The sequence below is a fragment of the Bubalus kerabau genome, chromosome 5 (assembly GCF_029407905.1).
Source record: "Bubalus kerabau isolate K-KA32 ecotype Philippines breed swamp buffalo chromosome 5, PCC_UOA_SB_1v2, whole genome shotgun sequence".
Taxonomy (NCBI): Eukaryota; Metazoa; Chordata; class Mammalia; order Artiodactyla; family Bovidae; genus Bubalus; species Bubalus kerabau.
Genome location: NC_073628.1, coordinates 114696379 through 114719339, shown reverse-complemented (window position 1 = coordinate 114719339; position 22961 = coordinate 114696379). Strand labels below are relative to the sequence as shown.

General features: G+C 37.0%; 1 protein-coding gene and 1 long non-coding RNA gene across 7 annotated transcripts in view; one reads left to right on the top strand and one right to left on the bottom strand.

Moving 5' to 3' along the window:
* Window positions 1–22961, bottom strand: part of RASAL2 (RAS protein activator like 2) — a 402889-nt gene that overhangs the window by 97622 nt on the left and 282306 nt on the right. For all 6 annotated transcript variants that reach the window (XM_055582761.1, XM_055582754.1, XM_055582755.1 and 3 more), the window contains one exon: window positions 5400–5506. In XM_055582761.1, coding sequence (XP_055438736.1) covers window positions 5400–5435 — 36 coding nt within the window. In that variant the 5' untranslated portion in view covers window positions 5436–5506. The remainder of the gene's footprint in view (window positions 1–5399; window positions 5507–22961) is intronic.
* Window positions 9467–19681, top strand: LOC129653272 (uncharacterized). The gene is made up of 4 exons (XR_008715033.1): window positions 9467–9581; window positions 16424–16498; window positions 17328–17389; window positions 19389–19681. It is a non-coding gene; the product is annotated as an uncharacterized LOC129653272 (long non-coding RNA).

The following is a 22961-nucleotide window of genomic DNA, read 5'->3' as shown; positions in this document are numbered from 1 at the left end:
TCACCAACTCCTGGAGTTTACTCAAACTCATGTCCATTGAGCCGGTGATGTCATCCTCTGTCGTCCCCTTTTTCTGCCTTCAACCTTTCCCAGCATCAGGGTCTTTTCAAATGAGTCAGCTCTTCGCATCAGGTGGCCAAAGTACTGGAGTTTCAGCATCAGTCCTTCCAATATTCAGGACTGATTTCCTTTAGGATAGACTGGTTTGATCTCCTTGCAGTGCAAGGGACTCTCAAGAGTCTCCTCCAACACCACAGTTCAGAAGTATCAATTCTTCAGTGCTCATCTTTCTTTATAGAAAACTATCCTGCAGATCTCTGCTTTTCTTATTCCTATGATTAGATAAGCTTCCCTGATAGCTCAGTTGGTAAAGAATCCACCTGCATTGTAGGACACCCTGGTTCGATTCCTGGGTTGGGGAGATCTGCTGGAGAAGGGATAGGCTACCCACTCCAGCATTCTTGGGCTTCCCTTGTGGCTCAGCTGGTAAAGAATCCGCCTGCAATGTGGGAGAACCTGGGTTTGATCCCTGGGTTGGGAAGATCACCTAGAGAAGGGAAAGGCTACCCACTCCAGTATTCTGGCCTGGAGAATTCCATGGACTGTATAGTCCATGGAGTTGAAAAGAGTTGGACATGACAGAGTGACTTTCACTTAGATGATTAGATAAAAGGGCAAATATATTTAAACATTCCCAAAAGCCAAGACTTTGCCTTAAGCTATAGGTTCAGTGGCCATATAAGTTCTCTTTTTTATTTCTTATGTTCTTATATTTAAACTTATTAACTCTGCTGTCTACTACCTGCATAAAGATGGATTAAACTAAATAAGGAATATATTGATACATGAATATACTAATTATCCATTTTAAGTTTTAAAAAATATAAATTTGGGGGAATGAGGGTGATATACAAAGGTTTAAAGGGCTCATTGCCATAGTTCTTCCCTGGCTCCCTTCTGCCTTATCTGGCAGTAGTCAGCACAATACAAGCAATGCTTACTCTCTGGCTTCTGAGGATCTCCCTAAGGCTATCCGCTACTCTAGAACTATCAGGGAGTGTCAGCTGAAAGGCAGGGGTGGGTGCTTGACTGGCCTTCTATCGAATGATAGCCCCAACTCACCTCTCCCCCTGAGTTGAGACAGTGGTAGCAAGAAGAGTCCCTTAGGTTAGAGTCAAGTAATTTACCAAATCGTCACAGTATTTACATAACTTGGTTCAGCTTTTGAACCAAGACAAATATTTCAATTAAACCAACCTTTAATGCTTTAATGGCCAGTAAAATTTCATTAAGTTTTGACAAACAAACCCACTCACAGTCTTGCCCCAACCTACCTCTTCACCTTCTAGCTTGCCATTTTTGCCTACATGATTTCCAAGTCTTGCTTCAGTGAAACTTTTCTATATTCCCTGGCAGCGAGAGTCACCTTATGAAGTGCATCTTTCCAAAATGCTATTCCCCCAGCCTGGAATACTATCCTTCCCCTGTCAACTATTTTCATTCAGCCTTTGAAATGCAGCTGAAATACTGGCTCCTTAACAAAGTTTCAGCTTACATAGTGAAGTGTTAAAAACCTGTGCTACGATGCCCAACTACCTCCTTACAAATCTGGTTATTTTTCTGTCTCTTGCTATAGACTATAAGTTCTCTTGAATGGAAATTCTGTTTTGTTCATTTCTGTTTCCCCAGTACCAAGTAGTGTGCCAAGAAAGTATCAATAATTGCATCAATATCAGTTGGTGAATCACCAATACTTTGCCCAAAGTAAGCATTCAAGAAGTGTGCCAGTGTCAACAATTTCCATCAAGACTTGTTAAAAACCTATTTCATCTGCCTTCAGTTCAGTTTAGTCATTCAGTTGTGTCCGACTTGGCGACCCCATGGACTGCAGCACGACAAGCCTCCCTGTCCATCACCAACTCCTGGAACTTGCTCAAACTCATGTCCATCAAATCAGTGATACCATCTAGCCATCTCATCCTCTGTCGTCCACTTCTCCTCCTGTCTTCAATCTTTCCTAGCATCAGGGTATTTTCAATGAGTCAGTTCTTCACATCAGGTGGCCAAAGTATTGGTGCTTCAGCTTTTATTATAGTCCTTCCAATGAATATTCAGGATTGATTTCCTTTAGGATTGACTGGTTTGATCTCCTTGCTGTCCAAGGGACTCTCAACAGTCTTCTCCAACACCATAGTTCAAAAGCATTATTTCTTTGGTGCTCAGCTTTCTTTACGATCCAACTCTCACATCCAAACACGACTTCTGGAAAAACCATTGCTTTGACCAGACCTTTGTCGGTAAAGTAACATCTCTGCTTTTTAATACACTGTCTATGTCTGTCATAGTTTTTCTTTCAAGGAGCAAGTGTCTTTTAATTTCATGGCTGCAGTCACCATCTGCAGTGATTTTGGAGCCCAAGAAAATAAAGTCTGTCCATTTCCGTTGTTTCCCCATCTATTTGCCATGAAGTGATGGGACCAGATGCCATGATCTTCATTTTTTTAATGTTGAGTTTTAAGCCAGCTTTTTCACTCCCCTCTTTCACTTTCAGATTCTTTACTATCTGAGCCACAAGGGAAGCCTCACCTTCCCTCAGTAAGCCTAAAGATAGATCTAGGAAGAATCAAGTCCTTTTGGAGAGTCCACTACCAGCTCCTTTTGGGTCCGTCTGATGGTTAATGTACTTGCTGTTCACCATAAAGACATGTGTCAGCAAAGACACCTGAATCTTAGAACCACAAGTACATGTGCTTAAATCTCACCCCTACTCCTTCATAAAGTTAATGTGAAAATGATCTTTGAGGTATTATAAAAAGTAACAAAGTTAAGTATCTCAAAGTTAGGTTCCTTTTTGTACTGCATTCCCAGAAAGTCTTTTGTGACATTATAAAAAAATTTTGTGTTGTTCTGAAAACTAGATATACTCTTCTGGCAACATTTAAGTGCTGTAAAGTCACATTAGCTATTGGGATCACATGGAGATTTAAAAAATACACCCTCTGTGGAAGTACTGCAGTGTCTCATTTAGCCAGCACATTTTGGTTTCTCTTAAAAGACTATAAATTATTTATCCAGCATTATCAAGGAGAGAGGAACTTCACAAACCATATTTTTCTGAACAAGGTTCATAAAGTTTCACATATCTTTAAGACTTTAAATATTCTCAATGGATATATATCACACAATATTACACAGTTTTTCACTTTTTAAAAAAAGCCTGGTATAAACAATAAAATTTCACTTTTCCCTGATGATTCAGGACTATTATTATCAATGTCAATTACTACATCATGCACCACCCATTCTGTAATACAAAGGTACCTTTAAGGACTATTGATAAGTATATAAAGCTATTTGCCTTTATCCTAAATGGATTCAGGTTGTTTTTATGACTCTTTGTTTTCTCATTTCCTCTGCCTCTTTCTTCTACTCACTGCCTTTTCTTTTTTTTTTTTTAATTAAAAAAGCCTTGTGTGCCGTTAAAAAAAAAAGTTGCAATCTGTGTGTTCTGATAGTTATTTTTCTAAATAATTGTCTAGGTGAAGACTTATGAATCGCTAAATTTTACTTAAGTGCATGGGTTTTGTGACTGCAATTTGCTATTCAAAGGCCTATTCTTTGCCTCAGAGTTTCCAAATCCATGAGGTGGCCGTGATTGTAAAAAGAGTAACAAAGGAGGGAATTCCCTGGCTGTCCAGTGCTTAGGACCCTCCTGAAGTCCAGCCCTGAGTAAGTGGTCTGTGTGTGTTAGTTGTTCAGTCCTGTCCGACTCTTTATGACCTCAGGGACTGTAGCCTACCATGTGCCTCTGACCATGGGATTTCCTAGGTGAGAATACTGGAGTGGGTTGCCATTCCCTTCTCCAGGTAAGTGGTCTGTATGTGGTGCTAATCTTCATGTATATGCATCACTGGTTTATTACTTTTACTCAAAAATAATTAGTCTTATTATTAAGGTCAACCTTAAATTAGCTGTTAATTTATTGTTTAAATATAAATTAAAACTGTTACTGCTAATTAATTCAAATTTTAAAAACCCAGCCATGACTTCAGATTCAATACAGGAAGTACTTCAATGTTACCACATTGCAGAGGCAAAGTCTTCTTCAGTTACTGATATTATAAAAAAAAAAAAAAAAATTAAGTATTCACTATTCTATTCTAGCACAATGGCATGAAAACTTCAAATTCTAACTCAAACCTTTTCACCATATTCTGCATATAGATAGATAGTTTCACTATATTTGATTGGTTTCGTCAGGAAAACAACAAGGGGAAGGGAGAGAAAAGACACTTTTTTCATTCATGAAAACAATTTTAAATATATAATTATGTCTGCTAGAATAAAGAAATTTAATAAAAGGTATAACATCCAGTATTTTATAATTCCTCTCATAATCTGATTGACTATTAATCCAACACTTGCTTGTGATCTTTAAAAATGAGAAGATTTGTAAACATTTGAAAGGTGTCACAGGAATAGTTATCCACAGACTCTACAAGACTGAGATATAACAAGGAAAAATCTCGCTTCCAGGATTAATGCAAAATAAAACATTCACTTTGGTTAATTTACAGGTAAATGCCAGCTAATACATCTCAAAATACCAGTTCTACCTAAAAGGTCATCCTAACTTTAAAAAATTGTATTGGAATAAAAAACACAATATATTAACTTGGCTAAATTTTTTTTTAATCCTTTTTTTTTCCCCCAATAGAAAAGGCTATTTCTACTTTATACTGATTTCTGTTATACCCATAATAATGACCAACTACACAGATGTTAAGTCTTACCCAGTTTAAAAACAATTAATTTTAATGATATGATTAGAAAGTAAGCATATTTCTTATTCAATAAACAAAGAAAGTGGATGAATTAAAATCTGGTCACTCCAAGTTATATCGAAGAGGTTGAAACAAGGGCTGCAACTGGTGGTCAGCTGACCTGTTCACTTACAGACTTTCCATCTCAGCCTTCTTTAGTACTCAATACTGACTCTCATTACTGTCTCATCAGTTTAAAGAATATTTTTAACAGGAATACTTCTTCCAGGGTATTTCTTAAGCACTTACTTGGGTGTCTAAAAGATGGCTTAAGCAAAGCACAGGCCTAGTTTCAGGATTAGAACTCACAGCTGTCTAATTCTCTGATAAATTGCTCTGCAACTTTATGAGTCTTATCGTTCTCTGCTTAGGTTCCATCACTTAAAATAAAATGTATGCCCCATTCTTTAAAGTAAAAAAAAAAAAAATCCTACCCACACCTTTATAGAATTATGATAGGTTTAACTAGTAACTTGATAAAGAGATTCTTGAGGAGCAAAATGTTTTGATTTCTTAGCAACTGTCTCTTACTCTAAAAAGAATAAAAGTACTCTTTTAAAGAAGAGCAGCACTTACTGGTACTTTGAAGGGTGAGGTATTCGCAGTGTCCATAGAGTTGGGTTTCTCAGATGTAGTGGTCCCTGAGATACTCCGTCTGCGTGGGGACCTTTCTGCTGGCACCTCTGGATGAGAAAAAAGAAACATTGATAAAAATCCAAATTTAGGATCTTTCACTAATCTGTAAAATTGTTTATTTTTTTTCTCACAAAAAATCAGTTTGCTTTAAAGATACATTATATTCTACATCGAAAATATAATTTGTCTCTTTATCTCTAAACAGATATTATCAAGACATTAAAGAAACTTGGTCACTGTTAAGAATATGCCTCAGTGTGATAGTTTGTATCTTTATCTATGCACATATAAAAAGTAATTTCCTCTGAGTTATGTTTAATATCTCTAAGTTCACTTAGTATTTGCATCTCACAGTATAGGAATCTACTGCTTTATGTCAGCCATATAAGAGTTAACAGAATCCAATTAACTATTTTTTATATTCATATGAACAAATTTAGCCTAGTGTTGAACATGATTTGATGGTGTCTGCACAAAGGTCAAAGTTCAGTTCTGTGCAGATAAGATGACTCACCAGCCTGCAACCAAAAGTCCATGAGAAGACAAAAAGCTGCTGCTAGGATAAAATAACATATATGCTTATGCAGATATAAAAATAGCTCAGCTTCTCCTTGTTCTGGCAATATGACCTCACTAAGATCTAACTCTGGGATCCTAAATCTGTGCAAACTGACCTAATGCATTTCAGATTTTGAAGATCATGTGGTATTCTCCAATTTAATTACTATATGCTATATTAAGGTTACATTTAAATTTTTTTATAGAGCGATACATATATATGCATATATATATGCACATACACACGCACACACAGATGATAGATATATACATATTATACCTTTATCACAACTGCTTCCCATCTCCACTTCAACTGACAGACATATAGGAATCCAGCTTCTCAGACAACATTAGATAATCTCAACATGGACAAGAAAAAAAAAAAAAAAAAAAAACACATCCTAAAAAAAGTATTCTGTGTTATCTTCCAGATCTTAAAAAATAAGGAGTAAATTGTGACTCCGGAGACTGACATTTTGATTCCTGCTGTTCTCCCTTTAAAAGATAGATGCAGTTTAAACTTCCATTTCTGGCCTCCTGGCCCCTGGGATCCGTGCTACTTCCACTTAAGAGAAAGCGTTTTTTCTCTGGCTCCCTCCCTGTGTCTTGCTCTTCCCCCTCCCTCTCTACAGCTTGCAGAGAGCAAGCGAGAAAGCAACACACAGGACTGCAGCTATTCAATCAATCGTTCCGGACTGCACATCCTCATTAGTTCCTTTCAGGCTATTAGCGGACGCCCAACCACTGCCTCCCCTCAGTTACAGCAAATTTCACTGTATTGCACTGATCTACAGAAGAAAAAACATTTCCTGAAATTTATATTCAGCTAGTGCCAAAAGGACACCATTTTACACAGACCCAGTAATGCACACAAATCAATCCCGCCTATGAAAATCCAATTGCGAGTGCTTACTCTATTACTATCTTTGATGCTGGACACTGATTTTCTTTCCATGACTAAACGTTTCTTCACAGTGACATCCTGACCAGTAAGATATAAGCCAAATCACAACAAGCCTAATGACCGAGAGGCTGACAACATAGAGTCTTATATGCCTGCAGTACAAGAAAGTTCCAAGCTATTACTGTGTTTTAAAATAACTTTAAGTCTCTCAACTTCCCCCTAACCATCAGTTAAATGAACCTTAATGTACAAAGCCATTTTCAGAATTAGGCACCCATGAATCCTAGCACATTTCTAAAAAATGGTAGTACAATTCACGGGAATGGCACAAAGCGCTGAATTTAAACAGATCGGTCTGTCAAAGCACACTGAACAAGACCTTCAGACTTCAGGAACATGACTTTAAAGGATGATTATCTAAGTCATGCAATTCAATCTGAAGGGCAGGCAGGTGGAGACGGGCTGGTGAAGGTAGAAGAAAACCTCATCTTCCCTCTGCCCATTACTGATCATTAGAAAGATACATGAGATTGACTATTACAATATAATATATTTCAGTCTCAGAATAACTGATGGAAAAACCAAATTGGGAGGAAAAAAGTCCCATTAGCAAGGATAAAATGATCTAGTGAACAGTTTTCCTTGACTTGCAATGTTCTGGCTAAGGAAAAAAAAGAATTTCCTTACTGTTTTCCAAACATCTAATTTTAGTTTTCAGGCATATGAACTCATTACGTAAATATATTTCAATGCTTTTATCTATCTGGAATTATTTTGGCTAAAATGAGCAACCACATTTCAAACCCTAACAATACTTTCTTTGTTGTACTTTTCTTTACATTCTCTTTCTGTATTACAAAAAAAAAAAAACCCGAACTCTGATGTAGATTAAAGAACGTCACTGGGTTCAAAAAGAAGAAATTAAATTACTTTTGACGTTTGAACAATTGTCTTTAAAGAGGGAAAAGTAAGGAAACAAAATAAGCTAAATCAACTGGTGATAAGAGGAGGAAGTCTACACTTCTTGACTTTCCCAGCCCCCACCACAACGCAATTTATCTATTGATGCAGAAAAGGCCTTTGAGTATTAAGGTTGTTTAGTGACCAGAAGATTCGTAACTGTTTGAAAGTTGAGAAAAGAATGTATATCCCCAAAACCAAAGTCCACTTTGGAATAAGGGAGTAGCCTCAGGAAAAGCAGAATTAATAACTTGCTGGATTAGTCACAGGCTGGCCAGCATGCTAAACTGATCTGGCTACCTTCAACTTTAAAGCTCCAAGCAGAAAGGAAAGCTGCTACTATGCTCTTAGTGCTACATTTCTGCTGATTTGGATGGAAAATCTATACCAGTTCCAGTAGGCCAAAATTAGACAGCTCTCTACCCTACCTGCCTCATGCTACATACGACTGCATTATTTTTCCCCTGCTGTAAAAAATGAATATTCACTTCATAGTCACAATATTTAATTACAGTCATGTTTAAAATATGCTCACTCTCTTAAGACAAGAGGCATATGATATTGTTTCGGTGGATAAAGGACAAAAACTAATTTGTTCATGTTCTCACCCTCTAAAAATAATGTTTTTCATCTTTAGATTAAAAGGTAAAAAAAAAGTTATAAAAAGCCACTTAAGTTTTAAATATATCTCTTCATTTCTTTTGCCATTGGGTATGAACTGAGATGAGGTGACAACTTAATAACAACGAGAGGTAGCCTCCACTACAGCTCCACGTAGGATGATGTACTGAACAGAGAGAATACTTGGGTGCTCTTTTTACCACCTTTACTATCTGTGTGATTATGTGTAAAGCCATTTCAACCTTTCCTGCTCTGGTCTGCATTAATAAGCTGGGTTATTCAGACCAACCAGAGATGAAGACAAGATGAACGAGTTTATCTGCTTTGACACAAAATTAGCTTTTTGAAAGAATGGGGCTCTCTAAATCCAAAATATATTATTGCAATGTCATTTCCTCAAAATACACATTTTCTTCTATGTCAACGTGCTTTCTTTTGAAAAGTGTGGTAAAATAATTGACAACTGGATAATTATAAGGACAAAGGCCCTTTTGGTGGAAGATGTGCCTATTCAACAAACAGAATTCAACCCTGTCTTTCAGACCTAACAGTGTGTTCATGGCCTTCAGTTTACTTATAATGAAGCCAATGTAGCAGATGGTGTTTCAGGGAGGGAAAAAGGAGGACAGAGAAAGGGAGATGAAGAAGTACAGTAATTTCACTACAGTAACCATAGTGAATAGGTAGAGGCGCTGAGAACTGATGCTTTTGAACCGTGGTGTTGGAGAAGACTCTTGAGAATCCCTTGCACTGCAGGGATCAAACCAGTCAACCTAAAGGCAATGAGTCCTGAATACTCATTGGAAGGACTGATCCTGAAGCTGAAGCTCCAATGCTTTGGCCACCTGATGCAAATAATCAACTCCTTAGAAAAGACCCTAATGCTGGGGAAGACAGAAGGCAGGAGGAGAAGGGACGACAGAGGATGAGATGGTTGGATGGCATCATGGACTCGATAGGCATGAGTTTGAGTAAGCACTGGGAGTTGTTGATGGACAGGGAAGCCTAGTGTGCTGCAGTCCATGAGGATGCAAAGAGTCGGACACAACTGAGTAACTGAACTGAGAGGCACTGAGAAGGTGAGTGAAAGCCAGTACTTAAGGAATTGAGGAGGTCAGCCTAGTAGATTTATCAGGGAGGGCCATTGAAGACAGGGAGGCCAACACAAAGCTTCTAGAGTAAAGTGCAGCTGGGAGGCCAGTGGGGCTGCAGTCAGGAAGTGGGGATAAATAATAGCAGAAAGACTAAGAGGAATTAGGGCAGGCATGTTCAGATCATGCGGGCTTTGTAGGCCTACACATAAGGACTTAGCTTTTTCCTCTGAAAGAAAAACCACCTGGTGAAATGCACCTCATCCAGATTTACAAGTCACACAAAAATACTATGGAGTACACTGAACCAGACAGTTAAAAATGGTTAAAATAGTATGCTTTATGTTATCTGACTTTTACCACAGTAAAGAAAATTTTTAAATAAAGAAATACTTTGGAGATACACTTCCTGACACTTTCTTAATTTTTTTTAAAGGATTTTGAATAGTGAATGTGTTTGAAATGATCCTATAATATTATTACGCTCAGAAAGAGATTAAGGCAATGCTTGTATGAACTGAGGGTTAGGTTCCAAAGGCCTGTGCAAATACCTTAACTGAGAACAAGTATCTGTTATGTAATGTCATTGTGATCAAATATAAGTATCAACTATACTTACTTTTTGTTCAGTCACATTTAACTAAATTTCATACACCATCATGTCATATATACATATACTCAACAATAACTACCCAGCTAAAAATGTCACAAATTCTGATAATGTCTACCACTTAGAATGAGCTACCTTTTTTTTTTTTTTAAGTGGAGGAGATGATTCAAAAATACTTTTTTAGGAGGAAAAGATGTACTTCAAAATTATAAGCACCTCTTTTATTAATAATTTGTCTAAGGAAGAAAAATTTTTATGGTAATTTGAGCTACTATTAAATGTTTGTAATGTGCTAACCACTGGGCCTAGTATCTCTATTAGTTCTTGGGGCAGTAGTAGCCAATTTTTTACTGAGGTAGTAGCCAATTTATTATTCTCTTAGATGAAGGTGGAGGCAAAATTTAAGAAAAGATAATAACCTTACCAATATGAAAGTAATTTCAGAAAATTCAAAACAAATGATAAACAGAATGAATAAAGATATTTATAAAGTTTTAATTTGGTGGATAATGATGTAAGGAACCAAAATATCTTTCTCACAGCAAAATTCTCTAGTTATGACAGACCAGAAAATATTACATATTCACAGATGCAGTCAGCTGGCATATATAAATACTTTACTAAATACTTCACATTAACAGCAACCCAAGCCAATTTCTAGTAGTTTTGTGTACAGAATTATAAAACATGAATGAATGTGAATGCTCTGTCAATTTTAATTACTCACATGTCCCATTAATATTTTTGACATTATATTTAGTAAGCAAGGATTCTAATATCATTGTCAAAAAAAAATTCTTTAATTCACTTCAAAAACTTTAAAAAAAATCAACCTCTCAACAAATCATGATAGAAAATTAAATACACACCAAAATGTGTTTCTTCACCCATTTAAGTCACTGGAATTTCAATGTATATGATGTTACTGTGAGTGAATCCACTTCACTATCATCATAAATGATGACAACAATAAATAGGATGTGATAAGTTCATGGCTCAAATCATTAATGAATGAGTTAAGCAAACAACTCATTTCTCCATGCTATGAATTCTAAATTAGGAGAATTCTTCTTCCACAGGAGGCACAGAAGACACTTTGGAACAGAAAAGGAAGGAAGGAACAATATTGGGAAATGGGCTTGTACCTCTTTAGTAAGAGGGTCTTTAATAACAAATGGCAAGTGTGAAAGAAAAAAAGGCTTCATGACATTTCATACTTTTTGCTGGAGGATTCCTTAAAGGTAATGGGAGCTTAAAGATGCAGGTAGAGAACAATTTTATGAAGGAAAAGTGACAAGAGCAAAGAGGAGAAAATTACACTCTGCATTTATATAGCTGCTAACACCATAGCACCTGGGTGTTTTATAGACTTCACCACTTGATTTTCAGTAGGACATTTCCCTGCCCTATCCCATTTCTACTGCTGTAAAGCCAAAGCACTGATAGTCACTACCATCCAGCTGCTCTGAAATACAAATCCCCAGAGCCACTTTAATTCATCCAATTTGTATCATTTAGACTGCAGTACTTCACTCAGACAAGCAGTCCTTTCAAGTTTGCATGCCCTCGACACATTTCAATACGTACAAATTGGTGCTAGGTACAGAAATGTAGTGAATTCTCAGAAAGGAAAGCCATCCGGTCTCTCCCACCTTTTCTTCACCTCAACAAATTTATCCTTTATTATTATTACTTCTAAAAATTCTTCTTGTTAATATAGTAGGAGAGCAGATATCCCTCTGGTCACGCAATCTGAACACCCACAAGTGTATCGTTTCTTTAACTTAGGGTTTCACATGATGATAATGGATGAGATGATAGAGCACAATTTTTACTGTCAACCAAAAAGACTAAGAAAACAGTTTAGGGATATTTATATGGTTATCTGGGATTCCCTGGTGGCTCAGACAGTAAAGCGTCTGCCCACAATGCGGGAGACCCAGGTTCGATCCCTGGGTTGGGAAGATCCCCTGGAGAAGGAAATGGCAGCCCACTCCAGTACTCTTGCCTAGAAAATTCCATGGATGGAGGAGCCTGGTGGGCTACAGTCCATGGGGTCGCAAAGAGTCGGACACTACTGAGCGACTTCACTTTCACATGGTTATCTTGGGCTTCCCTGGTGGCTCAGATGGTAAAGAAACCGCCTGCAATGAAGGAGACCTGGGTTCGATCCCCAAATTGGGAAAAGCCACTGGAGGAGGGCATGGCAACCCACTCCAGTATTCTTGTCCGGAGAATCCCCATGGACAGAGAGGAGCCTGGAGGGCTACAGTCCATGGGGCTGCAGAGTCGAACACGACTGAGTGACTAAGCACAGCACATATGGTTATCTTAAGTTTCAAATACAAAGCATATCTCTGGTACTTAGTGATAACAACTAGGGATCTTAGTAGTAGTAATAAAAGTATAACAAAGATAACTGCAATACCAAACTATCGTTTTTATTCCTTATTACATGGTAAGTATTTTATGTTAATTTTCTCTTTAATCCTCACAAATCTCTGGAATTGGAATTATGCCCCCATTTCACAGATGGGAAAGGAAGGAGATGATCTATTACTCCACTCAGTTTGCAGGGCTGGTAAAGGCAGAATCAGGATTAGAACCCATGCAGTCTGGATCCAGAGGCTATACTTTTAATTACCATGCATGCTATCCATTCCCCTTGTGTTTTGTATCGTGGACTGTAATGAATAAAAAGTAAGATAAACAATCATGGAAACTCCAGTTTTTCTCATTTCCTCTTAAAAATAACTCAAAGAACTCTAACAAGTGCACATGGTTCTTCATATTTTAAAGAGAATTAAATCGTACTCTTTGGTGGATAATTTACTGCAAACGAAACCCCATCAAAGGAAACTCTCAATCCTGGAATGCTGATGCCAATAAGAACATTCTAATGAAGAAACAAAGAGGGGTGAGGCAATGGGGTAAAGAAGGAGAAAAGTTAACTTGCTTAATGAAATGGTAAAAAAACGAACAAAAAAGGAATTAAGCTATAAAGAATTTCTACTACTGATTCTTTGAATTAAAAAGTAGAAAAAAGCTCTCCAAAAAATAAACTGCCCTTAAGGGGATGGATGAATAAGCAGAGCACAGAGTTTTTAGGGTAGTGAAAATATTATGTATGGTACTGTAAGGTAAAGTACATGTCATTATCTGTCCAAACCCACAAAATATACAACATTTAGAAACAATCCTAATGTAAACCATGTATTTTGGGTGATTATGATGTTAGTGTAGGTTCAGCAGCTGTAACAAATGTACCACTCTGGTGGAGGATATTGATAAGGGGGAGACTATGCATTTGTGGGGACAAGGGGACACAGGAAAAAAATCTGTAACTTTCTCTTAATTTTGCTGTGAACCTAAAACTCCTCTAAAAGAACAGTCTTCAAAAAAAGAAAAGAAAACCCATCCATCTGTCCACTTAAAGTAATTTTCAGTACACTTAAGTGGAAAGGTAACTACTTAGGTGAATTCTATAGACAAACATTGATAAAAAGCTTAAGACTTTAGGTTTAGAACGAACAGTCTCCAAATAACTAGAAAGCACTGTTAAGCATAAAACAACTGTTTTGAACATTTCAATCTAATTATTTATAGTGAAGTGAAAGTGAAATTGCTCCGTCGTGTCCAACTCTTTGTGACCCCATGGACTCTAGCCTACCAGGCTTTTCCGTCCATGGGATTTTCCAGGCAAGGGTACTGGAGTGGGTTGCCATTTCCTTCTCCAGGGGATCTTCCCAACCCAAGAATCGAACCTGGGTCTCCTGCATTGCAGACAGACGCTTTACTCTCTGAGCCATTTCCTTAATTTCATAGCTTTGCTTTGGTGAATAATATTTTGTCTTCCATTCTGGAAGACAATATGTCTTCTAATTTATGGAGATATTCTCAGACTTTACCTAAACTTTTCCTATAACTGACTTAATAATGTGTTCTCTTTATTAGTATGTTTCAAATATAATTCTGGATAAATCTGATTTATTCATACCATGATTTCAGTGTTCATCTCTAAAAATCTTTTGTAAAAAGATCTGATTCTTGATTATATCAGGGTACTTTAAGACTAATTTGGGTTTTATTCCCCAACAGACATTAACAGAAAGCACTGAAAGTACTGAAAATATAAAAATATATCAGCCTCTAACATAAAGATGAGAAATTAATCATCTACTGAGGACCAAATATGCATGAGGTGCTATACAAAAAACAAAAATCTCTACAGTGAAAGTAACAGAAAAAGGAGAAACCTATTATCTATAATTCTATAATGTTGATTGGTATACTTCAGCCACCAAACACGGTCAAGTCTCTCTTCGAATGTTGGCTTCATTTTGTTCTCTGTATTTCCACTACCATGTATCACTCTAGTGCAGGACTTTTTATTTTCTCATTGTAGATAATGGCCAGACCCTCCTAACTAATCTCATTAACTCCTGTCTCTCTGCTTAAAGCTATCCTGATCACCATTACCAGATTAAGCTCTCTAAAGCATTACTTTCTTGATATAATTACCTTCCCAGAAATCTTACAGATAGACAGTCACACATTGAAAAAAAATATCACCTAGCTCCTACCTTACGTACTCTTTCCTGCCAACACTTTGCAACAAATTGCCTTGGTCAGATGATCTCTGATCTTAAATGGGCCATATTAATTTCTCTGTGTCTGTCTTTGTTAATGGTGTTCACTTATCTGCCAAATCTAAGGTAATCTTCAATACCAATTTCAATTCATCTGCTTCCATAAAGCCAGGCCTAATTATTCACAATTCTTTGATTTCCAAGTAATATATTTGTGTAAGTTCCCATTACTTGATTATATGTTCTCTAGTTTGGGGTATCAAACTACCTAAATTTAGGTATTTGAACAATGGCAATTCTGTCTAAATTTTCAAAGGAAATAAATTTTAATAAATAGAACTCTCTCAATTTTAAGTATTTCTCCCACAATGTTTCCATAAACTGTTTGCATCCACTCTTTTCTTGCATGGAACACTGAAATAGAAGATATATGGTAACAAATAAATTTTAACTAAACAACTAAAAAATAGTTCAGCATAGTCTGTTGACTTCTTTCTCCTTTAATAAACACACGTGATCTCACAGAATTGCCAATTTTTTTGTATGTTAAAATGATAAAATAGCAATTTCATATGGTTCAACTTAATTCATAATAAAAATGTTAATAAATTTTCTATTTATTTCTAATTCACATATGGCATTAAAGCATACACGCCACTCCAGTACTCTTGCCTGGAAAATCCCATGGGCGGAGGAGCCTGGTGGGTTGCAGTCCATGGGGTCGCAGAGTCGGACACGACTGAGCAACTTCACTTTCACTTTTCACTTTCATACATTGGAGAAGGAAATGGCAACCCACTCCAGTGTTCTTGCCTGGAGAATCCCAGGGACGGGAGAGCCTGGTGGGCTGCCGTCTATGGGGTTGCACAGAGTCGGACACGACTGAAGTGACTTAGCAGCAGCAGTCAAGTTTAAAAATTACTCTCATTTTATGTCTATTAGCTTAAGTCTTACACTATAATTGAGATTTTGGTAAAGAAACTTCATGGGAGATTAAGTTTTTCCTTCTATGCATCATTCTATTTAAAAATTCACAAATTTTCAGGTTGTAGAAGCACACTTAAACATAAATTAATCAGTTTAAGTCTTGATGAAAGTGAAGTCACTCAGTCGTGTCCGACTCTTGGCGACCCCATGGACTGTAGCCTATCAGGCTCCTCCGTCCATGGGATTTTCCAGGCAAGAGTACTGGAGTGGATTGCCATTGCCTTCTCCAGGGGATCTTCCAGACCCAGGGATCGAACCCGGGTCTCCCGCATTGCAGGCAGACGCTTTACCATCTGAGCCACCAGGAAGCCTGCTTTCTTGGGATATCTGCTCAGCTTGATTTCCTCTAGTTTTTTATTTACATACCCATAAAAGAAAAATTTTTAAAGAACTTCTTCCCCCTCCCCTTTTCTAAGGATATCCCCTCAACAAAGGATGTAATACTTAAAAACTCTAAGGTAACCATGACCACCTATGGGCTCAATATGAATTCAATTTCCATGCTCAGGTTTTAGCATGGTTCTTAGCATTTTTTTTTAATTTAGATACTAAAATGTCTATTTATTCATTTGCAATAAAAAACTGAACTATCACTGATTGTAAATACTAATACAAGTGTGATCCAGCGTTTTCTTCTTTTTCAGAAGTCAAGCTATATGTGAAATCAAACCACAATCAGTGGTACACTTTAAACTACTGATTCAATTTCTTTAATGACTGTAAGTAGTAGAACTACTTACATTTTTATTCCTACTGTAGTCAATTTTAATAAATTATATCTTTCTTTAAAATGTTCATTTTCTCTCATCTTTTTCAAATATATTAGCATAAAGTTGTTCATGATAGTCTGTTAGGTCTCTGATTTTTGTAACTGTTCTTTTTCCCATTTTTAAGATTGTTTACTTGTGCTTTCTCTTTCATCTTGATCAAATCTTGACAGTTTTATTTTCACTGGACTTCTTTAAGAAACAAATTTTAGCTTTATTGATTCTGTTTATTTCTGCCTTCTGTTCTATTATCATCTGCTGTCATTTTCATTATTTCTTTCCTTTAACTTTCTTTTGGTCTATTCTTTCTTTTTCTACCTTGTTGAATTTATTGAATGCTCAATTGGCCCACTTAATTTTATTCTTTTCAATATAAAAGATTAGGGCTATAAGTTTCACTTAATAACTATTTTAGCAATATTTTATAAGTTTTGATATGTACGATTTTTAGGATGTTCAGTTCTATTTCCATTGTTATTTTTTTTGAATTTTTAACTTTAAAACTTTCCAAAAAGAAAAGTTTTAAGAGTAAATTTTTTTGGTACTAATTTTTGACTTAGTTCATCTATGATCAAGAGAATATGTTTGTATGATATAAAGAATTTGATTTGTTGAGATTTATTTATGTCTCAATCTATTGTTGGTTTTCATAAAGATTCCACATATACTTCAGAAGACTACATAATTGTCGGACTTCAGAATTCTATTGTGTCCATTAACTGAAGCTTACTGTGTTTTTTTTTGTATCTTCTATACCTTCAACTCTCTGTCCATGGGAAAGACTAAAGGCAGGAGGAGAAGGGGACGACTGAGGATGAGGATGGCATCACCAACTCGATGGACGTGAGTTTGAGCAAGCTTTGGGAGTTGGTAATGGACAGGGAAGCCTGGTGTGCAGCAGTCCATGGGGTGGCAGAGTTGGAAACAACTGAGAGACTAAACTGAATACGCTTAATAATTTTTGTAGATAGGGTCACAGATATATCAATTTCTCTGTATACTTATGTCAATTTTTGCCTTATAAATTTAAGGCTTTGTTTTTAAGTGCATATAAAACTGCTACAACTTTCTAGTGATTTTTATATTTTGTCACTACTATAGGGATCTCCTTTATTTCTAGCAACATTTTTTGACATAAAGATCCATTTGATTTCATTTTCATGGCTACGGTAGCTCTCTTTTAATCAGTATTTGCCTGGTATATCGTCTCCCAAAACTTTTACTTTTATGGAAGTTTTTTTTGTTATTTTTTGAGAAAATTATTTTTTTTTAATTTATTTTTTTGAAGTATAGTTGATTTATGTGTGTGCGCACACTTAGTCGCTCGGTTATATCCGACTCTGTGACCTCATGGACTGTAGCCTGCCAGCCAGGTACCTCCTGTCCATGGGGATTCTCCAGGCAAGAACACTGGACTGGGTTGCCATGCCCTCCTCCAGGGGATCTTCCCAACCTGAACTCAGGTCTCCTGCATTACAGGCAGATTCTTTACTGTTTGAGCCATCAGGGAAGCCCAGGAATACTGGAGTGGGTAGCCTATTCCTTCTTCAGGATACCTTCCTGACCCAGAAATCAAACCAGGGTCTCCTGCATTGCAGGCATATTCTTTACCAGCTGACCAGGAAAGCCCATAGTTGATTTATAATATCATGTAAATTTAGGGTATATAGCACATGATTCAGTCATACATATACATATATATCCTCTTTTTTAGATTACTCACCCTTAAAGGTTATTACATGGGTCCTTGTTGGTTATGTATTTCATATACGGTAGTGTGTATATGTTAATCCTAACCTTCTATTTTGTACCTTTCACCACCACCACCAAACTTTTGCTTTAACCTTCCTAGGTTCTTAGGTCTCTATTTTTTTTTTTTTTTTTTGGCTGCACCATGTAGCATGTGTGATCAAACTGGTGTTCCTTGTAGCAGAAGCTGAGTCTTTACTACTGGACCACCAGGGAAGTCCCACTAACATCTCTCTTATTCACAGCATTAAAAACAAAGATTAAGTCTAACATACCTTACTCTTAACATTTTCATATATTGTGTTTTCTGATATAGTTGGATTTTATTTTTACCATCTTATTTTTTCTAGTTACTGTATTTCTATGCTTTTTGTTTTTCTATTTCTCAGAATGACCAAGTTTTTAAAGTTCATTTTCCCCTCCACAGCTTTTGAAGCTATACACTCTATTTTTACTCTTTTAATAGTTGTCGTTAACATTTTAACATGTGTACCTAAAGCCTAGAGCTAGTTCTGATTTTTCACCTTCTGTTGAATAATTCAAAGATCTTAAAATACTTCAATTTCAATCACCCCTTCCTATCTCTGACATAACTACTATTGTCCACTATTTTAGTTTTACCTTATCACAACAGTGGTTATGAATTCCCAGGGGATTTTTGTCCTCCTCTCTCAACAGTCCAGACTAAGATAAATAAGATCTGTCAATTTTTGTGAGCAGATTTTTAAATTTCCATGTTCACGCTTCAAGGAACTCGTCCTATGAGGGACAATGGGGTGGGGCGTTCAGTTCTAATTCCTCACTTCAGTCCCTAAACCTATCTCCTAGCTTGTGACCATTATAACTTAACTTTCAGGAATTCTGAGTCAGAGAAATGCCCCCAGGGCAATTCACTACCTGGATTTTTTAGTTGTTATCTTTTGTTCTCTTCCTGGGAATTTTCTTTCCCTCCAGAGTGGAGAATTCAGCTGTTCAGTTTAAAATGTTTGTTTCAACAGATACTTACTTGTAAGTTCAGTATCTTAGCTCTCTCTTCTATCTAAGAAGATGCACAAGTCTCCCTAATTTTAAAAGACCTTTTTCTTTGTGTCAGTCACAGGTTTCTCCAGACAAGAGACTTAACCTGTCTCTGTCGAGTCCCTTGGGCTGCAAGGAGATCCAACCAGTCCATCCTAAAGGAAATCAGTCCTGAATATTCATTGGAAAGACTGATGTTGAAGCTAAACTCCAATACTTTGGCCACCTGATGCGAAGAATTGACTCACTGGAAAAGACCCTGATGCTGGCAAAGACTGAAGGCAGGAGGAGAAGGGAACAACAGAGGATGAGATGGTTGGATGGCAACACCAACTCAATGAACATGAGTTTGAGCAAGCTCTGGGAGTTGGTGATGGACAGGGAGGCCTGGCGTGCTGCAGTCCATGGGGTTGCAAGGAGTCGGACACGACTGAGCAACTGAACTGAACTCACTGTCTCACCATCTTCTGTCTTTCTCAATATTATAAAATCTGACTTCTCCCTCAGTTCTAATGAATCAAATAGCACTGATACCTTCACAGGTTATCAAAAGTCTCCTAATGTCCAATCCAGTGTATATTCTGACTTTTCTTGGGCTTTTGTAACCAATGACACTACTGACCGCACTGTTGACCTTTTCCATCTTGTTTCTGTTTTTTTGTTGTTCTTTAGTCTCTAAAGTCATGTCTGACTCTTTTGTGACCCCATGGACTGTAGCCTGCCAGGCTCCTCTGTCCATGGTGTTTCTCAGGTAAGAAACTGGAGTGGGGGTTGCCATTTCCTTCTCCAGGGGATCTTCCTGACCCAGGGATTGAACCCATGTATTCTTTACCGCTGAGCCACTTGCAATAACACACCATCCTGGCTGGCTTTCCCCCAACCATTACGACTGTTCTGTATCTCCTCTTTTTCTACCCACCCTATTACCCCCATCTTTGGCGTTCTTCAAGATTCAGTTCCTGCTCTCTACTTTTTCTCGACAGTCTCTCAATAGTACATCACCTACAATTGCTTCAACAGTCTTTCTTTTCTCTGGTGGCTCCCAAACACCACTCTCTACCTGTGACTTCATTTCCAATCATCAGAACTATATTTCTATCCAGATGTATACCAGTCCCCTCAAACTCAATATATCTAAATAGAAATCACCCTCTCTCCTTAAAAACTAACTCCCTTTTCCAACTTCTCTGTTCTTAGTAGTATTACCATCCTTCCAGCTTCAAAAACAGTCTTTGATTCATTTTGTTTCCCATTCCTCAGATCAGTCATAAATTCTGATCGATCCTTTGTAATCTGTCTATTCATCTCAATTATTCATCTGAACTGTGCAAATATTCATGGGTACCTGAAGTGTACCTGGGTACTGAAAAGACAGAGAATTGAGCCCCTGATGTGAAGGCATTCACAGACTAGATTAATAATAAATAAGGAAACACATAATTATAATATGGAGAGTTAAATGTTAAAATAGAAGCACTTATTTCATATCTGGACTACTGTCATAGCTTTCAAAGAGGTTTAACTGCTTCACGGTTATTCCCCCAATGTGACACTTTCAGATATGTCTTCCTAAAAAAACGATCTTGACCATATCTTTTTCTTGTTCAAGAATCTTAATTCTTCTCAATTGCTTTCAGGATTAACACTGTCACTAATTAGCCTGTGATGAAAGATCCTAAACAGTGAGCCACCAAATATCCTTCAAGTATTATTTCTCAACACTTCTTCAAATGAACTTTCCATTCCTTTCAAATCAGTTTACTCTTTAGACATGAATATAATTTAATATTCCTCATGACACTCCCTTCATATAGCAAACTCCACCATTTCCATAAAAATACATTCTATCTTTGAAGATTCAGATTAAAACCTATCTCTATAAGTTGATCTTCAGTATCACTAGCCAAAAATGATGTCTCTATTCTTCAAAGGCTCAAAGCAATTTTTTCCTGGATAAATCATCTTACAATCAGGTACTGCTTTATTTTATTTTTTCCATTGTTGTCTTGAATTATTAATTCTTTCTCACTTAATTGTACATAGTTCATGTTTTCTCCCCAACCAAACTCTATGCTTCTCAGCAGTTCTATCTTCTATTTCTTTGTATCCAGCCACAGTACCTAACACAGTATCTTGTTTATGAGCAAGATTTGAAACAGGGGTAGGGTTTGGAAAGTTCAGTTTGGATGAAGGAACACAGATGATATTAATAGAAGAAACAGCACATGCAAAGATTAGAAAGGGCAAGGTTTGTCCCAGATAGAGAAAATTAATCAATTTGGTAGAATGAACGGTCCTCCCTATCTCTGGCTTAGCAATGCCAAAAGGAATACTGGGATGTGAGGTGGAAGGGCCAGAATAATTTCTAAAGTAAGGAGTTTTATCTGACAGGTGATGAGGGAGCCATGGAATTTTTAAATAGGCTAATGAAGAGGGCACGGTTTCATAAGTTTCATCAAACAAGCAGTGCACTAAATTAACAGGAAGGCCTGAACATCAGTTGGGTAGCTATTGTGCAGAGATGAAGTAGTGGATGAACCCTGACCAGCACTGAGTGCTTTTCTTTCATCTTTCTCTCCTAGAGGGAAATCTGCCATAAAATTCCTTAGGTAAAGAAAGACAGTTGCATTGGTTATCTGATTCAATGTCCCTTTCAGTTCCACTTATCCTAGATTCACCATAAAGCAGATTGCTTTCTCTTGGCATCTTCACTGGGAGAAGCACATTTTCATTAATGGTAACTACATTAGCAAATGACTCGTAAGTTATTCCAAGCTATATCAAAGAGAGTTTGCTCCCACTTTAATGAATGCCTATTTATCCACAGATGGAGGTGTTTGCTATCCATGGTCAGGACTGAGCTTCAGTCCCTAAACTAAGACTGGCTATCACCCAGGGCTCAGCCCTGCCACAGTAGATACGGGATACCTAGCTATCTACTCACTCACTCACTAACTTCTTGCTACAGCCCTTGAGCAGAATCGCGACTCTGATTTATTTGTGTTTTACCTATTATATATGCCTAGGAGGTTTCCTTCCAATAGGTGGATAATTTGTAGGAATTTGTACTTTTCTTCTAAACATGTCCTAATATCCTTTGTCTTTATTATCACTATCTGTGGTTAAAGAAGAATGGGAGTGGGGTGGGAAGGGGGCACAAACTATAGTACTTTTTGTTTACCATCTCTATTTATTTGGTCAAATCCTTTTTAGGCATAGTAGGGAAATGGCCATAAAAAAAGATAATCTAGAGGATTGATAATCAGAGTTCATAAAAATATCATGCAAGAGCAAAGGAAAGATCTTTAGTGATGACTGCTTTCCCTGCCCACCATGCAGTGGTGGTTGGTTTTACTCAGGAATATTGATATTTGCTTTTCTTCACTGCTATTTCTCTATGGGTGTGGGGGAAGGGATTGTGAAGCAAGTAGATTTAGAGAGGCTTCAGAGAAATGAGGAGTTAAGAGATACATGCATTTCTTAAAGTGACCCAAATGCCCAAGATAAGTGAGGCGATGATAAACAAATTAAGAATAGGATTAATATCTAAATATATGTACCGAGTCTTTGTAGAATTAAAAAAAAAGATTAAGATGATTTTATACATCTAAATTGCATAAAAAAAGAAATCATTTGTGGAATTTTAAAG